Source organism: Phlebotomus argentipes, unplaced genomic scaffold (assembly GCF_947086385.1).
Source record: "Phlebotomus argentipes unplaced genomic scaffold, Phlebotomus argentipes genome assembly contig_5, whole genome shotgun sequence".
Taxonomy (NCBI): domain Eukaryota; kingdom Metazoa; phylum Arthropoda; class Insecta; order Diptera; family Psychodidae; genus Phlebotomus; species Phlebotomus argentipes.
The window spans coordinates 4,238,111-4,258,570 of NW_026776165.1; the positions used below are offsets into that span (position 1 = coordinate 4,238,111).

At 39.2% G+C, this 20,460-nt stretch overlaps 1 protein-coding gene and 1 long non-coding RNA gene across 2 annotated transcripts; one reads left to right on the top strand and one right to left on the bottom strand.

The window, feature by feature from the left end:
* Positions 1-65: 65 nt before the first annotated feature.
* On the bottom strand, positions 66-6,423 carry LOC132256103 (protein charybde-like). Its single transcript, XM_059752291.1, has 3 exons — positions 5,779-6,423; positions 4,216-4,483; positions 66-4,133 (listed from the first exon to the last, which is right to left on the bottom strand). Exons 1-3 carry the CDS (start codon positions 5,849-5,851, stop codon positions 3,938-3,940), a joined length of 537 nt encoding a protein of 178 aa, XP_059608274.1. The 5' UTR covers positions 5,852-6,423; the 3' UTR covers positions 66-3,937.
* A 191-nt stretch (positions 6,424-6,614) lies between these two features.
* Positions 6,615-9,988, top strand: LOC132266056 (uncharacterized). The gene is made up of 3 exons (XR_009468598.1): positions 6,615-7,501; positions 7,569-8,226; positions 9,154-9,988. It is a non-coding gene; the product is annotated as an uncharacterized LOC132266056 (long non-coding RNA).
* The last annotated feature ends 10,472 nt before the right edge of the window (positions 9,989-20,460 follow it).

A 20,460-nucleotide genomic window follows, 5' to 3' on the forward strand; every position in this document is an offset into this window, starting at 1 on the left:
TTTGTATATTTTATTTTCCTTTTTTTTGTCAGCATACCTTTTTTGTGGACTTTTCATCTTGTCAATTTTTATCATTTCTTAGTACATATATATATAAAAAATCTATAATTATAAATAATTCGTTCGATTCATAGAAACTTTAATTTTTTTTTGTATTCTTTCCATTCATTTATCATCAAATCGAGAGAAAATACATAAAATATCGTCACATTTTGTGTGTATAATAATTTTGACAAAAATAATAAAAAGGTGAAATGAATATTTTTTTTCAAAGATCTCACGAATAATCGTTTAAAAAAAAGTTGAAGAAATGCCTCTGCATGCGTGTGAATGTCAAAGAAAAGTCTCTCGACGACACCACATTTGAAAAGGCATTGATTTTATCATGTTTTGTAAAATATTTCAAATTGTAATGTATACATAATATTAAAAATCACAATATGTTAGACTTGATCAAACACGTAATATATATATTTCATCTTCTCTTATATCAATTGAGAAATAAAGGTGTCGGTTTACTGATTCAATGCTCAAAATAGGTTATGTACTCGTTAAATTGGTTGTTTTCTGCTGAGAAGGTTAATTCCATATGGTTCAATCTACTATTTCATTATAATATATTTCTATTTTTTCCATTTTGACATCCATTATAAGTGTGACACATGCAATAAGGGGGGTAATATTGAGTGATTTCATATCCATTGTTCCAATATTCTATGTGAAATGAGTTATTTTTACTCCATTTTTTTTATTCAATTAATCCTTTACTTTTCTGCTTACGAGTGCATTTCTCTCACCGATCTTGCAAGATTGGTCTTCTCTCTCTCTCTCTCTCTTTCTCTCTTTCTATAATTGTATTTTTCACGGTGGCTCTTTCGCATCTTCATCATCATTCCTTGATATCTTCTCATCTTCCTTGAATCAATATTCCTTAAATATTATCACGAAATATACTATCACTTTTTTTATTCATTTTTTCTTCTTTTTTATATACTCACAATTATATTTGTTTTGTTTTTTTCTTTTTATTTCTTCGTTAAATACATTTGTCTTAAAATCTAGTATGAAAAAAAAAAAACTTGAGTAAAATTGCAAAGGAAGAAATTTGGTTGGGACTTTATCTCTCTATTTTTTTTCTTTTTCTATGATATCTTGCAGGTTTTTTTTTAATGTATTTCTGTTTTGTGAAATAAACTCTTCACGAGATTTTACATCGAGAAGAGAAATTTGCAGAGAATTTGACAATTCAAAGACAGAAAAATTTAAAGGGGAAAAAATGGCATTTATGACGAAAAGGAAAATACTGAAAACATGCTATTTTCTTTGATTTCCAAGTTTTGTTTCTTCTCTAATCTCTCTCTCTCTCTCTCTCTATCTCAAATTCTTTTGTCGGTCAGTTGAAGAAAAATAAAAAAAAGACTGATCGGGGAAATCAACAACTGATTTTGATCACGTTTTGCTTCCTACGTTCTATTAATACATGCTTGTATCATCTTACAAAATATATTATATCAAATACATTATCAATAAAAATCATCATGTCAATCCCAATGCAAGTTTACTTGTATTAGAATGACACTTAATCCCGAACGTCGGATCATCGCGGAATCCATAATTCGGGACTTCTTGTACTTGAGAAAGTATCGAAAGAAACTTCTGCAAAGTTCTTCTCTGTGTTTTTTTTTTCCTCCACACTTCTTTCTATATTTAAAAAGAAAAAGTTCTCCTGCCGAAAAAACGCGCACGCACTTCTTTTTCCCTCTTACAAAAGGGGTTCAATGTAAAAAAAAAAGAGAAAAAAATATTGTAGTAAAAAAGAAAATAAAAATCTACAGGACTCTCTACAAACGCAATCGTCAAACGTTTATTCTGATTACTTGTTTTTTCTTCTTCTTTGTTATCCATCGAGAATAGCACACACATTCATACATTTAATATCTTTTCTCCTTTCTTCTTCTTCTCTACAAAAATCCTTGCATGATCTCTTCCTCGTCCACCGCCTGCTGTCGCGTTAAATTCCACCCTTTCTCTCTGCTCTTGCTTTAATACTAAGATGTTTTTGTTTCTATCATGTATCATATAAAATTACTTACACATCTACTTTTATTAATCACATGGTGGGATAACTCGTATTGTGATCAGGAATTCAAATAAATAACAAAAAAATATAGACTTTCTTCTGCTGTCGAGACAAGCAAAAGCTAAGAATGAAACGGTGTTACCAATTAGCATGCTTTATCTCATCATGAAGAAAGTGCTGTGTGATTGAAGGGTCGCGGATGATTAAAAATGGTGATAAAATGTCGATGACCAGATTTGAAGGGACAATTTTCGTCATATTTAGAAAAGACCAGAATTTCTCAAGAATCGCGCGCATTCATTGTTTTGTTTTGTTTTTTTCTTTACCTCTCTAACATTTAGAAATATTTGAACTTTAATTGGATCACATTAATTTTAACTTCTTTTTCAATTTCATGCCAGCAAACTCTCTTTTTGCATCAATTAAACAACACGCCATTGGAGAGGAGTTCTCTCTCTCTCTCTCTCTCTCGTTTCTCATCGGATATTGCAAGTATTTTTTCGCTGTTTAGCCTCTAAAAATTTTTTCAAAAAGAATTTTTCTCTCCATTGCTCTCAAAAGTGCCTTTTTTGGTGGGGACAGGGCGCAACTGTTGCCAGCTCAGCTCAGACAATGTAATTCAAATTATTGTAGCTTTGAATTAACCGACAGTGCGCTTTTAAAGGTATTTTAAAAAAAAATCTTATAAGTATTAAAGTGTGAGGGGTTTTCTTACTTTTCAGGGGAAGGTGGAAAGAAAAATTAAATCGCTTGTTAAAAGAAAACTGAGATTGTAATATCTCTCTCGTGCCCCGATCACAATGTAGTATTCTCGTCACATTACTATAAATTCTCAGCAATATATATATATATATTCTTCGAGCATATTCAGTATGCAATAACCACTACCAATGTTATTACATCAATATAAATACACTTAGTTTTTTTCCACTTACATATATTGTGAGTTTACAATGTGCCTCTTTTCATCTTCATTGAAAACAATCTTTTTTTTTCACCTCTCCTTCAAGTGCAATTAGAAAATACAGTGGAGATGATTGTGTGAATGCAGAACAATGAGTGCTTTTTTTCCCTCTCTCTCTCTCTTCTGGAGTTGAAAAAGATTCACTTGATGTTCCAGTATTAATTGCAATCCAGAGACTCATTAAGTCGGGAATTTAGAGATAAAAAGCATCTGCACAATCATCACAGCTTAGCAAGTGTGCTGAACCTAATTCTCTTTCAGTTTAATACTCTAGGTGTTGCACACTTGCTTAGGCTGTATTTTCTGTTCTCAAAAAGAAAAAAAATCATATTGTTTTCAACCCCTCTTCATCTCCCTCACTCTCTCTCTCTCTCGCAATTCCATCGCAAATTCTAAGTATTTTCACACTAAATGCGAGACTCTGCGCTTCACTTTGAAAGCAATAATTCTTAGAAGAAAAAAAAGATCGTCAGGGTAATTAATTGAGGAAAATAATATGCAAAAGATTCATCTCTTCAGATAATATCGATCCTCCTTGCTCTCAATCGTTTGCACAAAATAAGATCATATTTGCATATATATAGTTTATATATCCTTAAGAACTATTACGATAGGTTCCACCTAATGCATGCAAAATTCTCTCACAAAAATTTGTTTTCTTCCTCCTTCACTGTAAATTGGTTTCTCCATCTCGCATTGTGTATGTTTTTTTCTTCTTCTCTCTTTCCACTCCTTAACCCGACAAATTGCTAGGATCGTGTGATCCTAAAACAGCACGATAAAATTCACATATGATGGCGCTCTCTTTCTCTCTCTCTCATCTCAGAAGAAAAACTTATCCCCGAATGATAAGTGAAAAATTCCTTAACAAAATGATGTGTGTGTGTGTTGGCTTACTCACTGAAGGAACGATACAATTTGTTCTTTGTTAAATTGAAATCTGGACTTATCATTATTGTACTTCCACGGGCCAAATTCTTGAGAAATTGTGGCAATATTGACGTCCACCCACTCCTGTCCTGCTTGAGAGTCAGGTAAAGCTCAAAAGTTGATACTGTGCTAGGATCGGCCTTCAGCGTGGCAATCCGCCTGCGGGAGACGCAAAAAAGGGATAGAAATACGGATTAGAAAGGGGATCAATTTAAAGGGAGGCTAGGTGGGGATGAATTACCTTGAATTGCTAGGCTCCTCCTCGAATTCAATGTAAATTGTACAGCCACGAATACCACATGGTTCCTTCTCCGACATGGACAGCATCTCCGATGCCACACGCCGCAGGAGGTCAGCTGGCAGGAGGACCTCGGTGCACGCTAGGTGCCGACTCTTGGCCGCCTTCAGCTCATTCTGGAGGCGCAGCGACAGGGCCTGCAGCGCATCCTCGTGCTGCTCCTGCGACTGCTGATGGCTTGCAGTGGGTGGTTGCAATGGTATGATCCAGTCTAGAATTATATCAGAGAGATTTTCCCAATCAGATCCAGCCTCACACTCTTGTGCACAGCCAATTAATTCAACCGACTGCCGGCGAATAATCGAGAAGCGAAGCAACTACCCAAGTCTAAAATTACACTCCTCAATCTTGATACCCCGTTGAGTGTTTGCGATATGATGAAACTAGACTAGCGTACATTTTTAATTACTCCCGACAGCCGAAATTCACATGGGAGAGCGGGCGAGAGATGCAATGGTAGGGCATTGGGGAACGGAGCACCCCCCCCCCCACTCCCCACCCCCAAAGGGCTGCCGAAATGTTGCAATCAAGCCCTCACACCCCGGCTGCGGAAGAGCGGCCTCGAAGGCACCACCACAGCCACACACACACCGAGTGTTCATATGGGGGAATCAGCTGAACAAAGAAATGCCCAATGCGCAAGCGTAGCAGTGCCATAGAGAGAGGCAGTAGTACATAGGCTCTATGTTCTAGGCTGCACATAGGAATATTGTCTCTCCGCGCGCTCTGCCATCTCGCTCGCGCACCCTTTCGCGATGTCGAAAAGTTCTGCTATTCTTATTCCATTGTTTTCTTCCTCTTCTTTCCCACTTTTTTTTCTGTGTATTATGTATATATACATAAAGGGGGGACCCGCGCAGCGATATAGCATTGTGATATATCAATATGAGGCAGAGTACATAGCGACTCTTCTATGTCATATATAATTTTTTATTCATCCATTTTGAAGGTTCTCCCAATAATTACATCTCTCTCTATATTCCAAGAGAGAGAAAGAGGGGGGGGGGGGGGGGGGCAAAAAAAAGAAGCATTTTTTGACCAATTTTTGACACTCTCAGTCCGCTGACGGACACTCGCGAGCCAGCTGTGTTGGTGCCGAAAGAGTTGCCTGTGTACGTGACTCTATGAGAGTGCCGAGAAAGTTCGCTTAGCAACAGAGGCAATTTTACCCATTTGACCGAGAGAGGGAGAGAGGAGATATATGTGGTGGAAGAAAAAAAAAATCATATGAATGGCTTTTGAATATGAACGGGAACGGTAGGAAATTATAGAGAGGCTGATGTAATAAAAAAAAATCGCTTTCACTATACAATTACCAATACAAGAGAGACTCGGGCTCTTTTTTCGTATGTGCTATTATTAGAAAATATTGTTTTGTACCACTCTGAGTGCATTCGGCGAGATGTTGAGTTGGTAAATGGCGAGAAAGGGCAAAAAACTATCGGCTGATCGGTTGAATTGAGAAGTGGGGAGAATATGTGGAGATTATAGGGCTCGCGAACTCACCTTTGACATCCAATTTAGTCGGGCCGAACTCCCGTTGAAACATACTTTGTACTGACAACACCTCCATTTTCATTGGTCTCTCAACAATATCGAAAATCTTGGTTTGATTCTTCTTTCTGCCCCCTATTTTGCTCCTCTTTTTTTTGTAGATTCTAACACAGCAATTGACTGCACTTCGTCTTGGCTGTCCTTGTTCAGGCCTTCTTTGGAATCTCTGTCCTTTCTGCAGATTTCTTCCTCTTCTCTTCTCTTGATGTTGGCGTTCACAAGTCTTCTCTCGTGTCTTTTTTTTTTCTCCAGAAATTTAAGCGGCAGATAGACTTTTCACAGCACTTAAATATCACCTTGATATCGTATTGTTACACATGTAATTAAAAATATAATTTAAAAAAGTCATCTAGCAACTGTGATATCGAACTGGATGCTGAAGGATATCTGCAACTTCACTCGCGACTCATAATTTTCCCCGGGATAGTGTGTTGAGAACGCGGCTCAGGGGCTTTCTTATCAAGGAACTTCTTCTGACTCTCTATCTCTCTTATGCCTGGGCTCCTTGGGATTTTGTGTGTGAAATCAAAAACGTAATTCAGCGTATTAACAACAACATAACAAGTAAGAACGCTCTGGATTGACTGACCCGGCCGGTGATTGTTCGCGCAGTTTTATAGCTTCGGATCCCACTTCCCCACCACATCAACCCAGAATACGTGACTGATGTACACACACTCGGCATGCGCACACCAACAGCCCTCCTTCGTTTCTACTTAACACACATTAACACCACTCTTGTACATCGCACTATATACACGCCTGATTTACATTGATCGCCTATGGGTAAGATGTAGTCATACATTCGCCAGCTTGTTACACGCCGAAGAGGAGGGAAGAGCCGCGCACTCAATGCAGCAGAAAGAGACGCATGACCAACATAATGCCACCTTTGCTCACTGGCAAGGGAACCTTCTGGTGGCGTTGATGGATGACCAGAAAACTGAGCTCATGCCATGCATCGAAACATTATAGCGCTGTAAATCCTCCATATGCATTTCCTGTAAGGCTTTCGTGCGGTATAACCTAAACATAACCTCAACCAAATTCTAGCTCTTGAGTTAAGATTAGCGCTGAACAAATTGTGGAGCACGATTGGATAAAATAACCGGAGATATAAGATTGTGCAGAGAAACACGACTTTCAAACTACGTAGTCAAATGACAGTTAAATCACAGTCAAATCATAGTCAGATCACAGTCAGTTAATATCGGAATACAAATTGAGGTGAGTAACTATCCGGGAGCTCAACTGCTGGCAATAGCTAGACCGTTGTTCGCCGGTTCGCTTAAATCGGTTTCGAGTAAATAGGTAGATATAAAGTAGATAGAAGTGGCAGCATACATAGACGCAAGATTTTGTTCTTTGTGCACAGTGTACAAAAATGATGTGTACCTAACCATCATTTGAAGCAGTTTCCTTTTACATAAGGGAGAGGCACAAACTGAAATAAATTGCTGTGCCAGAGTGAGACACAGAAGAGTGCTATAGGAGCTCTACATGGGCTTTTTTCTGCCTTCTCTTGTGCCTCTCTTATTTGTATAAATACATACAAATGTTCTCTGGCTGTAAACAACTTCACAAATAGAACATTTTCTCTGCTAAATCATAAAAGCAATATTCTCTCTTTTTCATGCTTTATTCTCGAAAAGGCCATAGATAAAAAAGACACACTGTGAGTCTTCTGCAAATGTTCATGTTGCAGTTCTTCTTTGATATCATCTCTCTTGGTTGATTTCTAGGTCTCCCCTTTGGCTGATGGCAATGTGAGCAGAAGGGGGAGAGTGTGAGGTGAATATAGGAGCAGTCCTTTGACGTCGATAGCTTTATAATGATGTGAAGAAGAAAATAGCAATCTTCTGGGACGAGTTTAATAAGTGCGTGCCATTGGCAGAAATAAGAGAAAATTTGCCTCTCTTGCAGTCAAAGGCGAAGAAAAAGTGCCATCGTATGATCGCATAAGGGGACAACAACTGGCGGAATGTGGCACAGCAGATGTGTGACTGTTGGGAGAGCGTGCAATTGTAATTTCCAAAATTTATGCAACTTAGATATGCACTAAGGGAAGGGGTGCAAGCGCAATTCAAGTGTTAATTCGCCACTGTGACCAAATGCCTTGTTCCGGTCATGCAGCAAGCATGCTCTCGCGCGGTGGACAGATTGTGGACTTATCAACGATCTGGTAGAGTTTCAAGTCAAAGAATATTCCAGAAAGTACTGGAAACACGCGTATCAGAAGTTGCTCGCCTCCGATATCGCGTGCTAATCAACGATAAATGCTCCTACAATTGTGTCAAACCATACACAGTTGCTCACACACACACACACACACACACACACACACAAAGCCAACCATTCCATCTTGAGATGCTCTGGAAAAATATAGCTGCGCAAAGAAAGGTACGGCAATCCGTTGAAATTTCAACATTTCACAATGATTTCAGCAAGATTTCATCGCAGAAGCACCGCTTAGTATATTTCTCATGGCAGTTCTAGAGTCGCTTGTGCTGGATTTCGCTGCCATCTTGGATTTCGAGACTCTTAAATTAAAAGCACATTTTTATTAATCCCCATATAATTGCAAAATATTGCTAGAAATTCACATTTCAGTTGTATTTAAGCTCTATTTCATAGATTAAAAATGTGACATAGTCATTCAAACGCCAAATATTTTCACTAACTTTGAGCGTCGGTCGGCCATTTTGAAAAATCAGTCACTTTACTCTCTTTTCTCTCTAAGCTAGATCAGTGGATAGAGAATTAACTTGGCAATCTGTGTAGGATGTTCAGTCCTTCCAAACTGAAACTCTTCAATCAATCCAACGGCTTTTGAAAAATTCCCATTATTTCCCCTGAAACATTCGACCATTTGTCCCGTATGCGTGTGCCATACAGAACTAACCGGTAGCAAAGCTGGCGTATTGAATTCTGTCGGAGCAAGTGAGACCGATATGGCTGCAATTGAAATGTGTGGCGATATTTTGGAAGTGTAATTAAACAGTTTTATTGAAGACGGAACAATGAAAACACGGAGAGGATGTTTTTCTCTCCGCGATGCCTTCCTTTTTCTCTCTTTTTTTTTCTTTGTATCCCCAAAGTTAAAAATAAGGCATCTCTCGAATGGAGTGCCATGGGGCCCGATGTTTGTACCATTCGACTTTCAAGCCCATATGTAAGAGATCGAATTATATACAAAATGAACACAGGCTTATGTGCGAGTCGCATTTGTATTTTGTGCACATATTAGATGCGATGTGGAACTGGAAACCTGTTCTTTCTCTTTTGGAACAAGTTTTGTGTATATGGTGTGTTTTATTTCTTTTTCAGCGCTTTTTTCTCGCTGTGCTCACTTCATATGCGAAGCCTATCGAGGTGAAGACGGGGCGAGGCGGTGAAGAAGGTGAGGAGAATCGAGCGAGAGGAGAAAAAAAGAGTGACAAACAATATGGAGAGGAATATGGGGAAAAATACTGGGTAGATCTCTCATCCGTGGAATTATTGTGCGAAAAGAACACACCAGAGAAACTCTCCACACACTCTTTCTGGGCTACGTAAGCCAGGGAGCCCTGGGCCTGGGATGTTGGAGTCTCATGCGTTGCACTCTTGATGACTCTGAGAAAGGACCAACGCATCGCCACGCACCACTCATCTCTCGCCCCTTTGTCTCTCACAAATATCTGCCATGACACCAGAAGCGCGAGTGACCATTTTCAGATATGCAAATTGCCATCAACAGAATTTTCCGCTCTTGGCGCGTCCACAAAAAAAAGACCGTCTACTGAATATGGGAATTAATTTGGAAAATCACCTCACCATGTCTCGGTGGATGAATTTTGATTGTTGTCCACCTATTTTTGTTTGTGAATCTGACGCAATATTGCTCGTAGTGTTTATCATTCAATGAAAATAAAATATATCCACCGCGAGGGAGGGTATTTTTATTCAAATGTATAGTGCGCGCCATTCAGTCAAAAATGCCTCTGCAGCCATTCAGATGGATTCTAATATATTTGTTTGCGAAGCCAAAAGAATTTTCGGGCATGTCTCACAACCAACAACACCGCTGATAGTCTTGTCATCGGTTCTGCACAGCCTTGGAGAGGCGGTTGTTGCATAACTTTGGATGAAAAGTTCAAGAGATGTATAGCATATGATTAAACCCCTGTGGTTTGCTCAATTCTAAGTCTATTTTCAAGATGTTGGATGCATTCGAGAGCTGATGAAATCAGCTAAAACTCTCCCGAAGAGACCTAAAGGGGTTTTCCCAGCGGAAATCCTCCGAAATGCTACGCGAAAACACCCCAAAACTACCGCATCGACCCAGTAGTATCGCCAAAGCGAAACTCCGCGCATAGTCGTAGATGCGTAATGGTGCATGTTCAATAGGCATAGAAGGAAGGCCCAACTGAGCGCGTACATTTGAGGGTTTTCTTTGTTCTCCGCCACAAGGGCACATCGAAGAGTCCGTGGTAAGGGTGAATTGGGTGTTGTGTGGAAATTATTATGATGAGTTTTATAGGTATTTTCATTCACCAAATTACTAGGGTATTCCAGCACCCTGTTGATTTACTGCCGAAGAGGGAAAATAGTTTTTACGACTCACACGATATATTTTAAAAGGTCTCTTCCAAAGCGACAAAGACCCAAACAGAGAGAGAGAGGAAATCACGGATGGAAATGCTTCGCAGGAGGGCGAAATTCTTGCCATTCAATTTCACCCAATGTGCGCGCATATGAAAAGGGGAAAAAAATCGTAAAATTATAGATGAATAAAACGGAAACAAAATGATATTACGCGGTATGAAAAATTCCCTTAAATTTCCATCACTTTTACGGTTGTGCCTCTTCTCGAAAGTATTAAAATTTTTATTGCCTCCGACTGCCAAAGACACAGTGTGACAAAACCTGGGATTTTTACGACTGCTAAACTCTCCTATCAAAATGATGCAATTTTTCCGTCTCATTGCCGAGCATTCTTGCGTTTGTATTTTTTTTTTTTTGGGAAATCTCCAAGGTGAGCATGGGAATGAACGTTGCAAATGGCCACAAATGATGCAATCAGGCAACATTGAGTCCTTTAATCTATTTAATTAATATTCCATTGTGCTCCTCACATGAGCTTTCGCCATGTAATGACGCCAGAGGGTATTATCCTGTCATTCACAAGCCTGTGTGCCTATTGAAATGGCAACTGCAATATGGGACTTTGCAGGACTTTTCACTGGCCAAGCACAATGATTTTTCCAGTCAAAGGAAAATCATTCTATTGTCCACACCACCTGTGCGCTTAATTGCATGTGAAATGCTCATACAATGGTTTTGTCCACTGAAATCCACCGAACAGCAATTTTTAATGCAGTCCAGTGAATTTGGCAGAATTAATTATACACTTCGGTGTACAACATATATGATATGCTAATAGTATTTTGGCTTTTTCAAAGCTCCGCATGCAACCGAACGCCATGATAATCTCGTGTCTTTGTTGCATCAGATCCTCTTTCTCTCTCATCTATGCTGATGCTTTTGGGATTTTGCTGATGGAGAACATATGAACCGCACATGTTATGCAATCCCACTGAGTATGGTGTGTATGTCTCATAGGAAAGTCTGGGGGAGAGAATCAATCGTGAGAATCTGGGAGAACATGCGTGCCTTGTGAGGGGAGAACTCCAGCATTCCACACGCTAGTCGGATGGAAATTCCTCAAATTGCATTTTCTCGCTTTGTTCATTGCGATTGCTGAAAGAAAACGTCATAGAATGAGATTTACAATTGTTTTCTTGCCATGACTTGAAGCAGTGACATCTGAATGTTCGAAGATATGACTGATAAAAATAGCGAATATTGGGGGAAAAATGTGTTTTTTTTTGGCATTGTTGAAAATCAAAATTGCATTTGGCACTGAAATGGCCAAAAAGCTAATCCAAATACGCTGTATACACTTCAATTTTATTCACTTGGACCATAAAGTGCTGCGCTGTGGCGATGGAAAAGTGCACATAAAGTGCAAAAGTGGCAAAAATGATTTGCAGAAAAGGTTGTGTCGTGTGTGTGTGCTTATGATAAATGGAAAATACGGAGAAAGAGGGAGAATTTATTGCTCTGTCGATGGAAAAAGTTTCCTCCCTTGGCAACAAGAGCGACCGGTGGAACTTTCTAGCCCTATTGGCTGATGCAACACGGCCAAAAAGTACATGCGAGAGAGGAGTAATTTATTCGAGCCTCGCATGCAGAAGGGCAGGCAGGAAAAAATGAATATTCTCGCCATGGCGATGGTGTTCTGACAATGGTCACGTTTGCCACGGCATAAAATAACAAGTTGTGTGCAGCAGAGAGCAAGAAGACTGCGTGCGAGGCGCGGAGTGATGCAATGTCAATATCACTCTTTCGGGAGAACGAGGCGAAGCTCTGGGGCCGCGATAAGGGGCAATTGTGGGGCCAGAAGTCTGACTGCCATGGACTGATGTTGGGATGTTTATTAGACGGAAGTCGAGAGAGTCTGTCAGACGAAATGAAGAATTTATTTCACACACACACACCATTCCCCACTTGCCCTCTCCTCCTCTTCCTCCCGATTATAATTAAACTTTTTACGCCGATTCCGACATGAAAAAACAACTCCATGTCCTTGAGCATTAAAAATAAATAAAGGAACAGAAACATAAGCGAAATTCCACTTGGGAGAAGATTAATTTCATGCGGTAGCACATAATAAAAATTCTAGTTCAACCTATTTTGATGCCTCATTTTATTAATATTTATCGGTTCAGCATTGTTGCTCGATCACGGCCGATGCTGCGGTGCAAAATAAAAATTAGGAGTTCTGCGATAAAAGTGGCTTGAAAAATATCACTGATAGCGTAATCTGTCTAATGCCAATTTCCGAAATGTAGCAAACACACGATAAGACGAAGCGTACTCAAGGAAGTTAAATAGATTGACTCACATCACTGAATGTCTGGAGGTGACCGCAGCATCGTGGGTGAAATGATGAGGCAATTTGCACTGAAGAAGTTCATAAGCGCTGCGGAAAGATCTATTAACGGCCTACAACTCTCCGGAACATGACAAAATTGCTGAATGATTCTTTCTAACAATAAGAAGCTCTCAAAACCATTACGACTATTGAACTCCCTTTAGAAACATCATACCATCTTCCATGACCTCTTTGTCCTCTTTGCACTGAAAGCTGTGCATTGCTTTTTAGTACAAAATAATCGATTCTAATCGTTCGTTCAGGTGAGAAGTTCTCTTTGTTCGCGAAAATCTGCTGCTTTTCGCAACATAAATAAAAAATGACGTTCTTTTCTGCGTTATTGAAATAAATAATTCACGAATATTGTTCCTTGCAGCTCTTTTTTCACGCCTAATTGCTTTTCGATGGAAACTTTGCACAGTTCTGGCGAAACCACGAAGCGATTCAGTCATGGAGATTTACGAGAATTTCGAGATCCTGTTCAACTTCTTTTTCCTCAACACCACTTATTTTGGGAGGTTTACGAAGAAAGTGTTCTACTTTCTTGCCTGTTTTTACGTTTTCTTCCTGACAACTGGATTCATTTCTATTGTTTACTTCTTATTTGACGACGAATCTGCAGTTCAGACAAACAAGGACGCTATATTTAACAAACTTGTACTGTTTGGATACGGTCAAGCCCTTTTTAAAACCTGTGGCATTGTGTTCTACAGTGATGATCTCAACAGTTTGCTCAAGTGGGTGCAAGACTTTCGAGTTCGGCAGTTTCAAGACATCGTTCAGGAATCAGCGAAAGTCCAAAGCAATTTGGCAAGAAAATACAGCCTAAAACTGTTGAAACCGTACATTGCGTTCCTATGTTTGGCCAGTTTCTGCGTACTATCACAACCACTACTCGACAAAAAATCTTTCGTTTCCGTTCCATTCCTGCCATCATACGATTATCCTTATGTGACTTTGGTGTTTCAAAGTCTTTCTGGAAATGTCGCAGCATTTGTGGCTTTCGCTATTGACGTGATGTATCTTCTGATTGGGATTTACATCATATTCTATTCGCGCATTGTGAAGGATGTGATAAAATCTGTGAAGAGCTTTGAAAATCACGAAGATTCACCTACAGATCATCTTCGTGTCATTCATGAATGTTTTTCCGAATTTATCGAGACATTTAACAGGTTCAGTACGGCTACTTCTCAAGTTTTCCTTGGCCAAATTACAAACAGTGTCATTCTTTTGCTGTTACTGCTTTATATAGAGCAAAAATCTCCCAATGATTGGACAATTCGCATCACAATCTGTGGTGCATGCGCGCAAGCATTCTTGATTTGCCTCCTTGGCCAAATCCTTGAGGCAGAAGCTGAGGGAATTTCCCACGAACTCTGGCAAACTGATTGGTACAATTTGAACCAGAAGGATCGCAAGAAGTTCCTTTTGAGCCTCCAAATGAGCCAACAAAGCTACGGACTGAAAGCTGCTGGCATTTACAACATCAATCTGATGATGTTCGTGCAGATCTTGAAGCTTGCCTTCAGTTACTGCGCCATCATGGAGACTGTTATAAATTAGAAAAGTACTGGAATCGATGTTATTCTGCATTGTAACGCTGGAATATCACTGAATAAAGCACATTTTGATGTTTGAGAGACAACTAGACTTTTTAATGAGGACTCACACTTACGGATTACTCTCGATTCGACGCAGAGTGGGATGAATCCACCGTGGATGAGCTTGAGTGTGTAAAAGGCGAAAATATGGATCACCGATAAATTGTGGTTGATTCACATCTTTACTCACATAAGGGTTACTCTTCTTTGTCGATACGTCGCTTTTTATTCGCCACTCTAGACACTGTGAGAAGATATGACAAAATTCGTTCCGGTGCGATCGTGTTGGAAATACCGAAAATACCAGTGAATCTTCGATAAATCAACAGATAATTTGCGTTTTACTACTCAACTATCTGTCAGTCATACACATTTGCGTTCTCGCTTATCCTCCCATGGATAAACCATGGATCTATAATCGATATACTGTAGTTTAGTCTCTTTAGAAATATCATACCATCTTCCATGACCTCTTTGTCCTCTTTGCACTCAGAGCTGTGCTTTGCTTTTGAGTACAAAATAATCGATTCTAATCGTTCGTTCAGGTGAGAAGTTCTCTTCTTTCGCGAAAATCTGCTGCTTTTCGCAACATAAATAAAAAATGACGTTCTTTTCTGCGTTTTTGAAATAAATAATTCACGAATATTGTTCCTTTGCAGCACTTTTTTCACGCCTAATTGCTCTTCGATGCAAACTTTGCACAGTTCTGGCGAAACCACGAAGCGATTCAGTCATGGAGATTTACGAGAATTTCGAGATCCTGTTCAACTTCTTTTTCCTCAACACCACTTATTTTGGGAGGTTTACGAAGAAAGTGTTCTATTTTCTTGCCTGTTTTTACGGTTTTTTCCTGACAACTGGACTCATTTGTATCATTAAATTCCTCTTTGACGACGAATCTGCAGTTCAGGCAAATCAGGACACTATATTTAACAAACTTGCACTGTTTGGATTTACTCAAGTCCTTTCTAAAGTATGTGGCATTGTGTTCTACAGTGATGATTTCAACAGTTTGCTCAAGTGGGTGCAAGACTTTCGAGTTCGTCAGTTTCAAGACATCGTTCAGGAACCAGCGAAAGTCCAAAGCAGTTTGGCAATGAAATACAGCTTAAAACTGTTGAAACCGTACATTGTGACTATCAGTTTGGTCAGTTTCTGCCTAATATCACAACCACTACTTGATAAAAAATCTTTCGTTTCCATTCCATTCCTGCCTTCAAACGACTATCTGTATGTGACTTTGGCATTTCAAAGTCTTTCTGGAAATGCCGCTGCATCTTTGGCTTTCACAATTGACGTGATGTATCTTCTGATTGGGATTTACATCATATTCTATTCGCGCATTGTGAAGGATGTGATAAAATCTGTGAAGAGCTTTGAAAATCACGAAAATTCAACAACGGATCATCTTCGTGTCATTCATGAAACTTTTTCTGAATTCATCGAGACATTTAACAGGTTCAGTACGGCTACTTCTCAAGTTTTCCTTGGCCAAATTACAAACAGTGTCATTCTTTTGCTGTTACTGCTTTATATGGAGCAAAAGTCTCCCAATGATTGGACGATGCGCATCGCAATCTGTGGTGCAAGCGCACAAGCATTCTTTGTTTGCCTCCTTGGCCAAATCCTTGAGGCAGAAGCTGAGGGAATTTCTCACGAACTCTGGCAAACTGATTGGTACAATTTGAACTTGAAGGATCGCAAGAAGTTCCTTTTGTGCCTCCAAATGAGCCAACAAAGCTACGGACTGAAAGCTGCTGGCATTTACAACATCAATCTGATGATGTTCGTTCAGATCTTGAAGCTTGCCTTCAGTTACTGCGCCATCATGGAGACTGTTATAAATTAGAAAAGTACTGGAATCGATGTAATTCTGCATTGTAACGCTGGAATATCACTGAATAAAGCACATTTTGATGTTTGAGAGACAACTATAGACTTTTTAATGAGGACTCACACTTACGGGTTACTCTCAAATCTTCTCAAAGTGGGATCAATCCACCGTGGATGAGCTTGAGTGTATAAAGGGCGCAAATCTGGATCACGGATAAATTGTGATTGATTCACATCTTTAACCACTTAAGGATTAATCTTCTTTGTTGACTCGTCGCTTTATGGTCGACACTCTAGACAATGTCAAATTATTCAGCAAAATTCGTTCTGGTGCATTTGTGTTGTAAATTCCGAAAATGCCAGTGAATCTTCGATAAATTTAGAGATAATTCGCGTTTTATTCTTCAACTATCTGCCAGGCTTTCAAACTTGCGTTGTAGCTTATCCGCCCATGGATAAACCATGGATCTATAATCGATGTTCTGTAATTTAGTCCCTTTCGAAACATCGTTCAATCTACTTTTGCAATCAAAGTTGTGAATAGCTTTATTGTACAATAAATCGATTCTAATCGTTCGTTCAGTTGAGAAACTCTGTTATTGTCTATGTATTATTACAGTAAATCGTTAAAACCATAGCAAAATGTGCTGCTTTTCACAACATAAAAAAAACATTGCGTTCTCTTCTGCGTTACCGAAATAAATAATTCAGGAATGTTGTTCCTTACAGCACTTTTTTCACGCCTAATTGCTAAGCTAATTGCTGTTCGATTTAAACTGCACCGAGAACTGCACAGTTCTGGCGAAACCACGAAGCGATTCAGTCATGGAGATTTACGAGAATTTCGAGATCCTGTTCAACTTCTTTTTCCTCAACACCACTTATTTTGGGAGGTTTACGAAGAAAGTGTTCTATTTTCTTGCCTGTTTTTACGGTTTCTTCCTGGCAACTGGATTCATTTTCATCATTAAATTCCTCTTTGACGACGAATCTGCAGTTCAGGCAAATCAGGACGTGATTCTCAATAAACTTATACTGTTTGGAGTGATTTTAACCCTTTGTAAAACCTGTGGCATTGTGTTCTACAGTGATGATTTCAACAGTTTGCTTAAGTGGGTGCAAAACTTTCGAGTTCGTCAGTTTCAAGACATCGTTCAGGAACCAGCGAATGCCCGAATCAACTTAGCAAGGAAATACAGCTTTAAACTTTTGGTTCCATACATTGTGACTATTATTTTGGCCTGCTTCTGCCTACTATCACAATCACTACTCGATAAAAAATCTTTCGTTTCCATTCCTTTCCTGCCTTCAAACGATTATCCCTATGTGACTTTGGCATTTCAAACTATATCTGGAAATATTGCTGCATCTTTGGGTGTAATTATAGACGCGATGTACCTTCTAATTGGGATTTACATTATCTTCTATTCGCGCATTGTGAAGGATGTGATTAAATCTGTGAAGAGCTTTGAAATTCACGAAAATTCAACAACGGATCATCTTCGTGTCATTCATGAAACTTTTTCTGAATTCATCGAGACATTTAACAAGTTCAGTAAAGCCACTTCTCAAATATTTCTTGGCCAAATTACAAACAGTGTCATTCTTTTGCTGTTACTGCTTTATATGGAGCAAAAGTCTCCCAATGATTGGACGATGCGCATCGCAATCTGTGGTGCAAGCGCACAAGCATTCTTTGTTTGCCTCCTTGGCCAAATCCTTGAGGCAGAAGCTGAGGGAATTTCTCACGAACTCTGGCAAACTGATTGGTACAATTTGAACTTGAAGGATCGCAAGAAGTTCCTTTTGTGCCTCCAAATGAGCCAACAAAGCTACGGACTGAAAGCTGCTGGCATTTACAACATTAACCTTATGATGTTCGTTCAGATCTTGAAGCTTGCCTTCAGTTACTGCGCCATCATGGAGACTGTTATAAATTAGAAAAGTACTGGAATCGATGTAATTCTGCATTGTAACGCTGGAATATCACTGAATAAAGCACATTTTGATGTTTGAGAGACAACTATAGACTTTTTAATGAGGACTCACACTTACGGGTTACTCTCAAATCTTCTCAAAGTGGGATCAATCCACCGTGGATGAGCTTGAGTGTATAAAGGGCGCAAATCTGGATCACGGATAAATTGTGATTGATTCACATCTTTAACCACTTAAGGATTAATCTTCTTTGTTGACTCGTCGCTTTATGGTCGACACTCTAGACAATGTCAAATTATTCAGCAAAATTCGTTCCGGTGCGTTCGTTTGGGAATCTTCGAAAATGCCAGTGTATCTTCGATAAATTTAGAGATAATTCGCGTTTTATTCTTCAACTATATGCCAGGCTTTCAAACTTGCTTTGTAGCTTATCCGCCCATGGATAAACCATGGATCTATAATCGATGTTCTGTAATTTAGTCCCTTTCGAAACATCGTTCAATCTACTTTTGCAATCAAAGTTGTGAATAGCTTTATTGTACAATAAATCGATTCTAATCGTTCGTTCAGTTGAGAAACTCTGTTATTGTCTATGTATTATTACAGTAAATCGTTAAAACCATAGCAAAATGTGCTGCTTTTCACAACATAAAAAAAACATTGCGTTCTCTTCTGCGTTACCGAAATAAATAATTCAGGAATGTTGTTCCTTACAGCACTTTTTTCACGCCTAATTGCTAAGCTAATTGCTGTTCGATTTAAACTGCACCGAGAACTGCACAGTTCTGGCGAAACCACGAAGCGATTCAGTCATGGAGATTTACGAGAATTTCGAGATCCTGTTCAACTTCTTTTTCCTCAACACCACTTATTTTGGGAGGTTTACGAAGAAAGTGTTCTATTTTCTTGCCTGTTTTTACGGTTTCTTCCTGGCAACTGGATTCATTTCTATTGTTTACTTCTTGTTTGACGACGAATCTGCAGTTCAAGCAAACAAGGACGCTATATTTAACAAACTTGTACTGTTTGGATACGGTCAAGCCCTTTTTAAAACCTGTGGCATTGTGTTCTACAGTGATGATCTCAACAGTTTGCTCAAGTGGGTGCAAGATTTTCGAGTTCGTCAGTTTCAAGACATCGTTCAGGAATCAGTGAAAGTCCAAAGCAGTTTGGCAATGAAATACAGCCTAAAACTGTTAAAACCGTACATTGTGACTATCAGTTTGACCTGCTTCTGCCTAACATTACAACAACTACTCGATAAAAAATCTTTCGTTTCCATTCCTTTCCTGCCTACAAACGACTATCTGTATGTGACTTTGGCATTTCAAACTATTTGGGGGAATGTTGCTGGATATTGGGTTGTCGCCATTGACACGATATATCTTCTGATTGGGATTTACATCATATTCTACTCGCGCATTGTGAAGGATGTGATTAAAACTGTGAAGAGCTTTGAAAATCACGAAGATTCACCTACGGATCATCTTCGTGTCATTCATGAATGTTTTTCTGAATTCATCGAGACATTTAACAAGTTCAGTAAAACTACTTCTCAAGTTTTCCTTGGCCAAATTACAAACAGTGTCATTCTTTTGCTGTTACTGCTTTATATGGAGCAAAAGTCTCCCAATGATTGGACAATCCGCATTGCGATCTGTGGTGTGTGCACACAAGTATTCTTGATTTGCCTCCTTGGCCAAATCCTTGAGGCAGAAGCTGAGGGAATTTCTCACGAACTCTGGCAAACTGATTGGTACAATTTGAACTTGAAGGATCGCAAGAAGTTCCTTTTGTGCCTCCAAATGAGCCAACAAAGCTACGGACTGAAAGCTGCTGGCATTTACAACATTAACCTTATGATGTTTGTTCAGATCTTGAAGCTTGCTTTCAGTTACTGCGCCATCATGGAGACTGTTATAAATTAGAACAGTACTGGAATCGATGTAATTCTGCATTGTATCACTTGAGTATCACTTGAATATCACTGAATAAAGCACATTTTGATGTTTGAGAGACAAGTGAGTTTGTGAATGAGGACAGAGAATCTCCAGGGATATCAAGGAACAGTTGCAAATTCATTTAACGCACAGGACTGCGCATGAAGACAGAATGTAGCACGAGTCCCTCGGGTGATTCTGTGCAAACAGTGGCCAAAGTGAGAGAGGATCCAGTCTATTCTCGACTATCTTTGAATTGGACTTTAATAAATTATATGTATTGTTAATGAGTTAACACTTTGGGTATTTCGTGAAAAGCATATAATTAGTTATTTACACAATC

Excerpts from the sequence above, each read along its gene's own strand:
- LOC132256103 (XM_059752291.1), bottom strand. The coding sequence starts at position 5,851 with ATGAAAATGGAGGTGTTGTCAGTACAAAGTATGTTTCAACGGGAGTTC. Across the intron at positions 4,484-5,778 it reads GACTAAATTGGATGTCAAAG|ACTGGATCATACCATTGCAA; the intron begins GTGAGTTCGCGA and ends ATATAATTCTAG. Across the intron at positions 4,134-4,215 it reads GAGGAGCCTAGCAATTCAAG|GCGGATTGCCACGCTGAAGG; the intron begins GTAATTCATCCC and ends CGTCTCCCGCAG.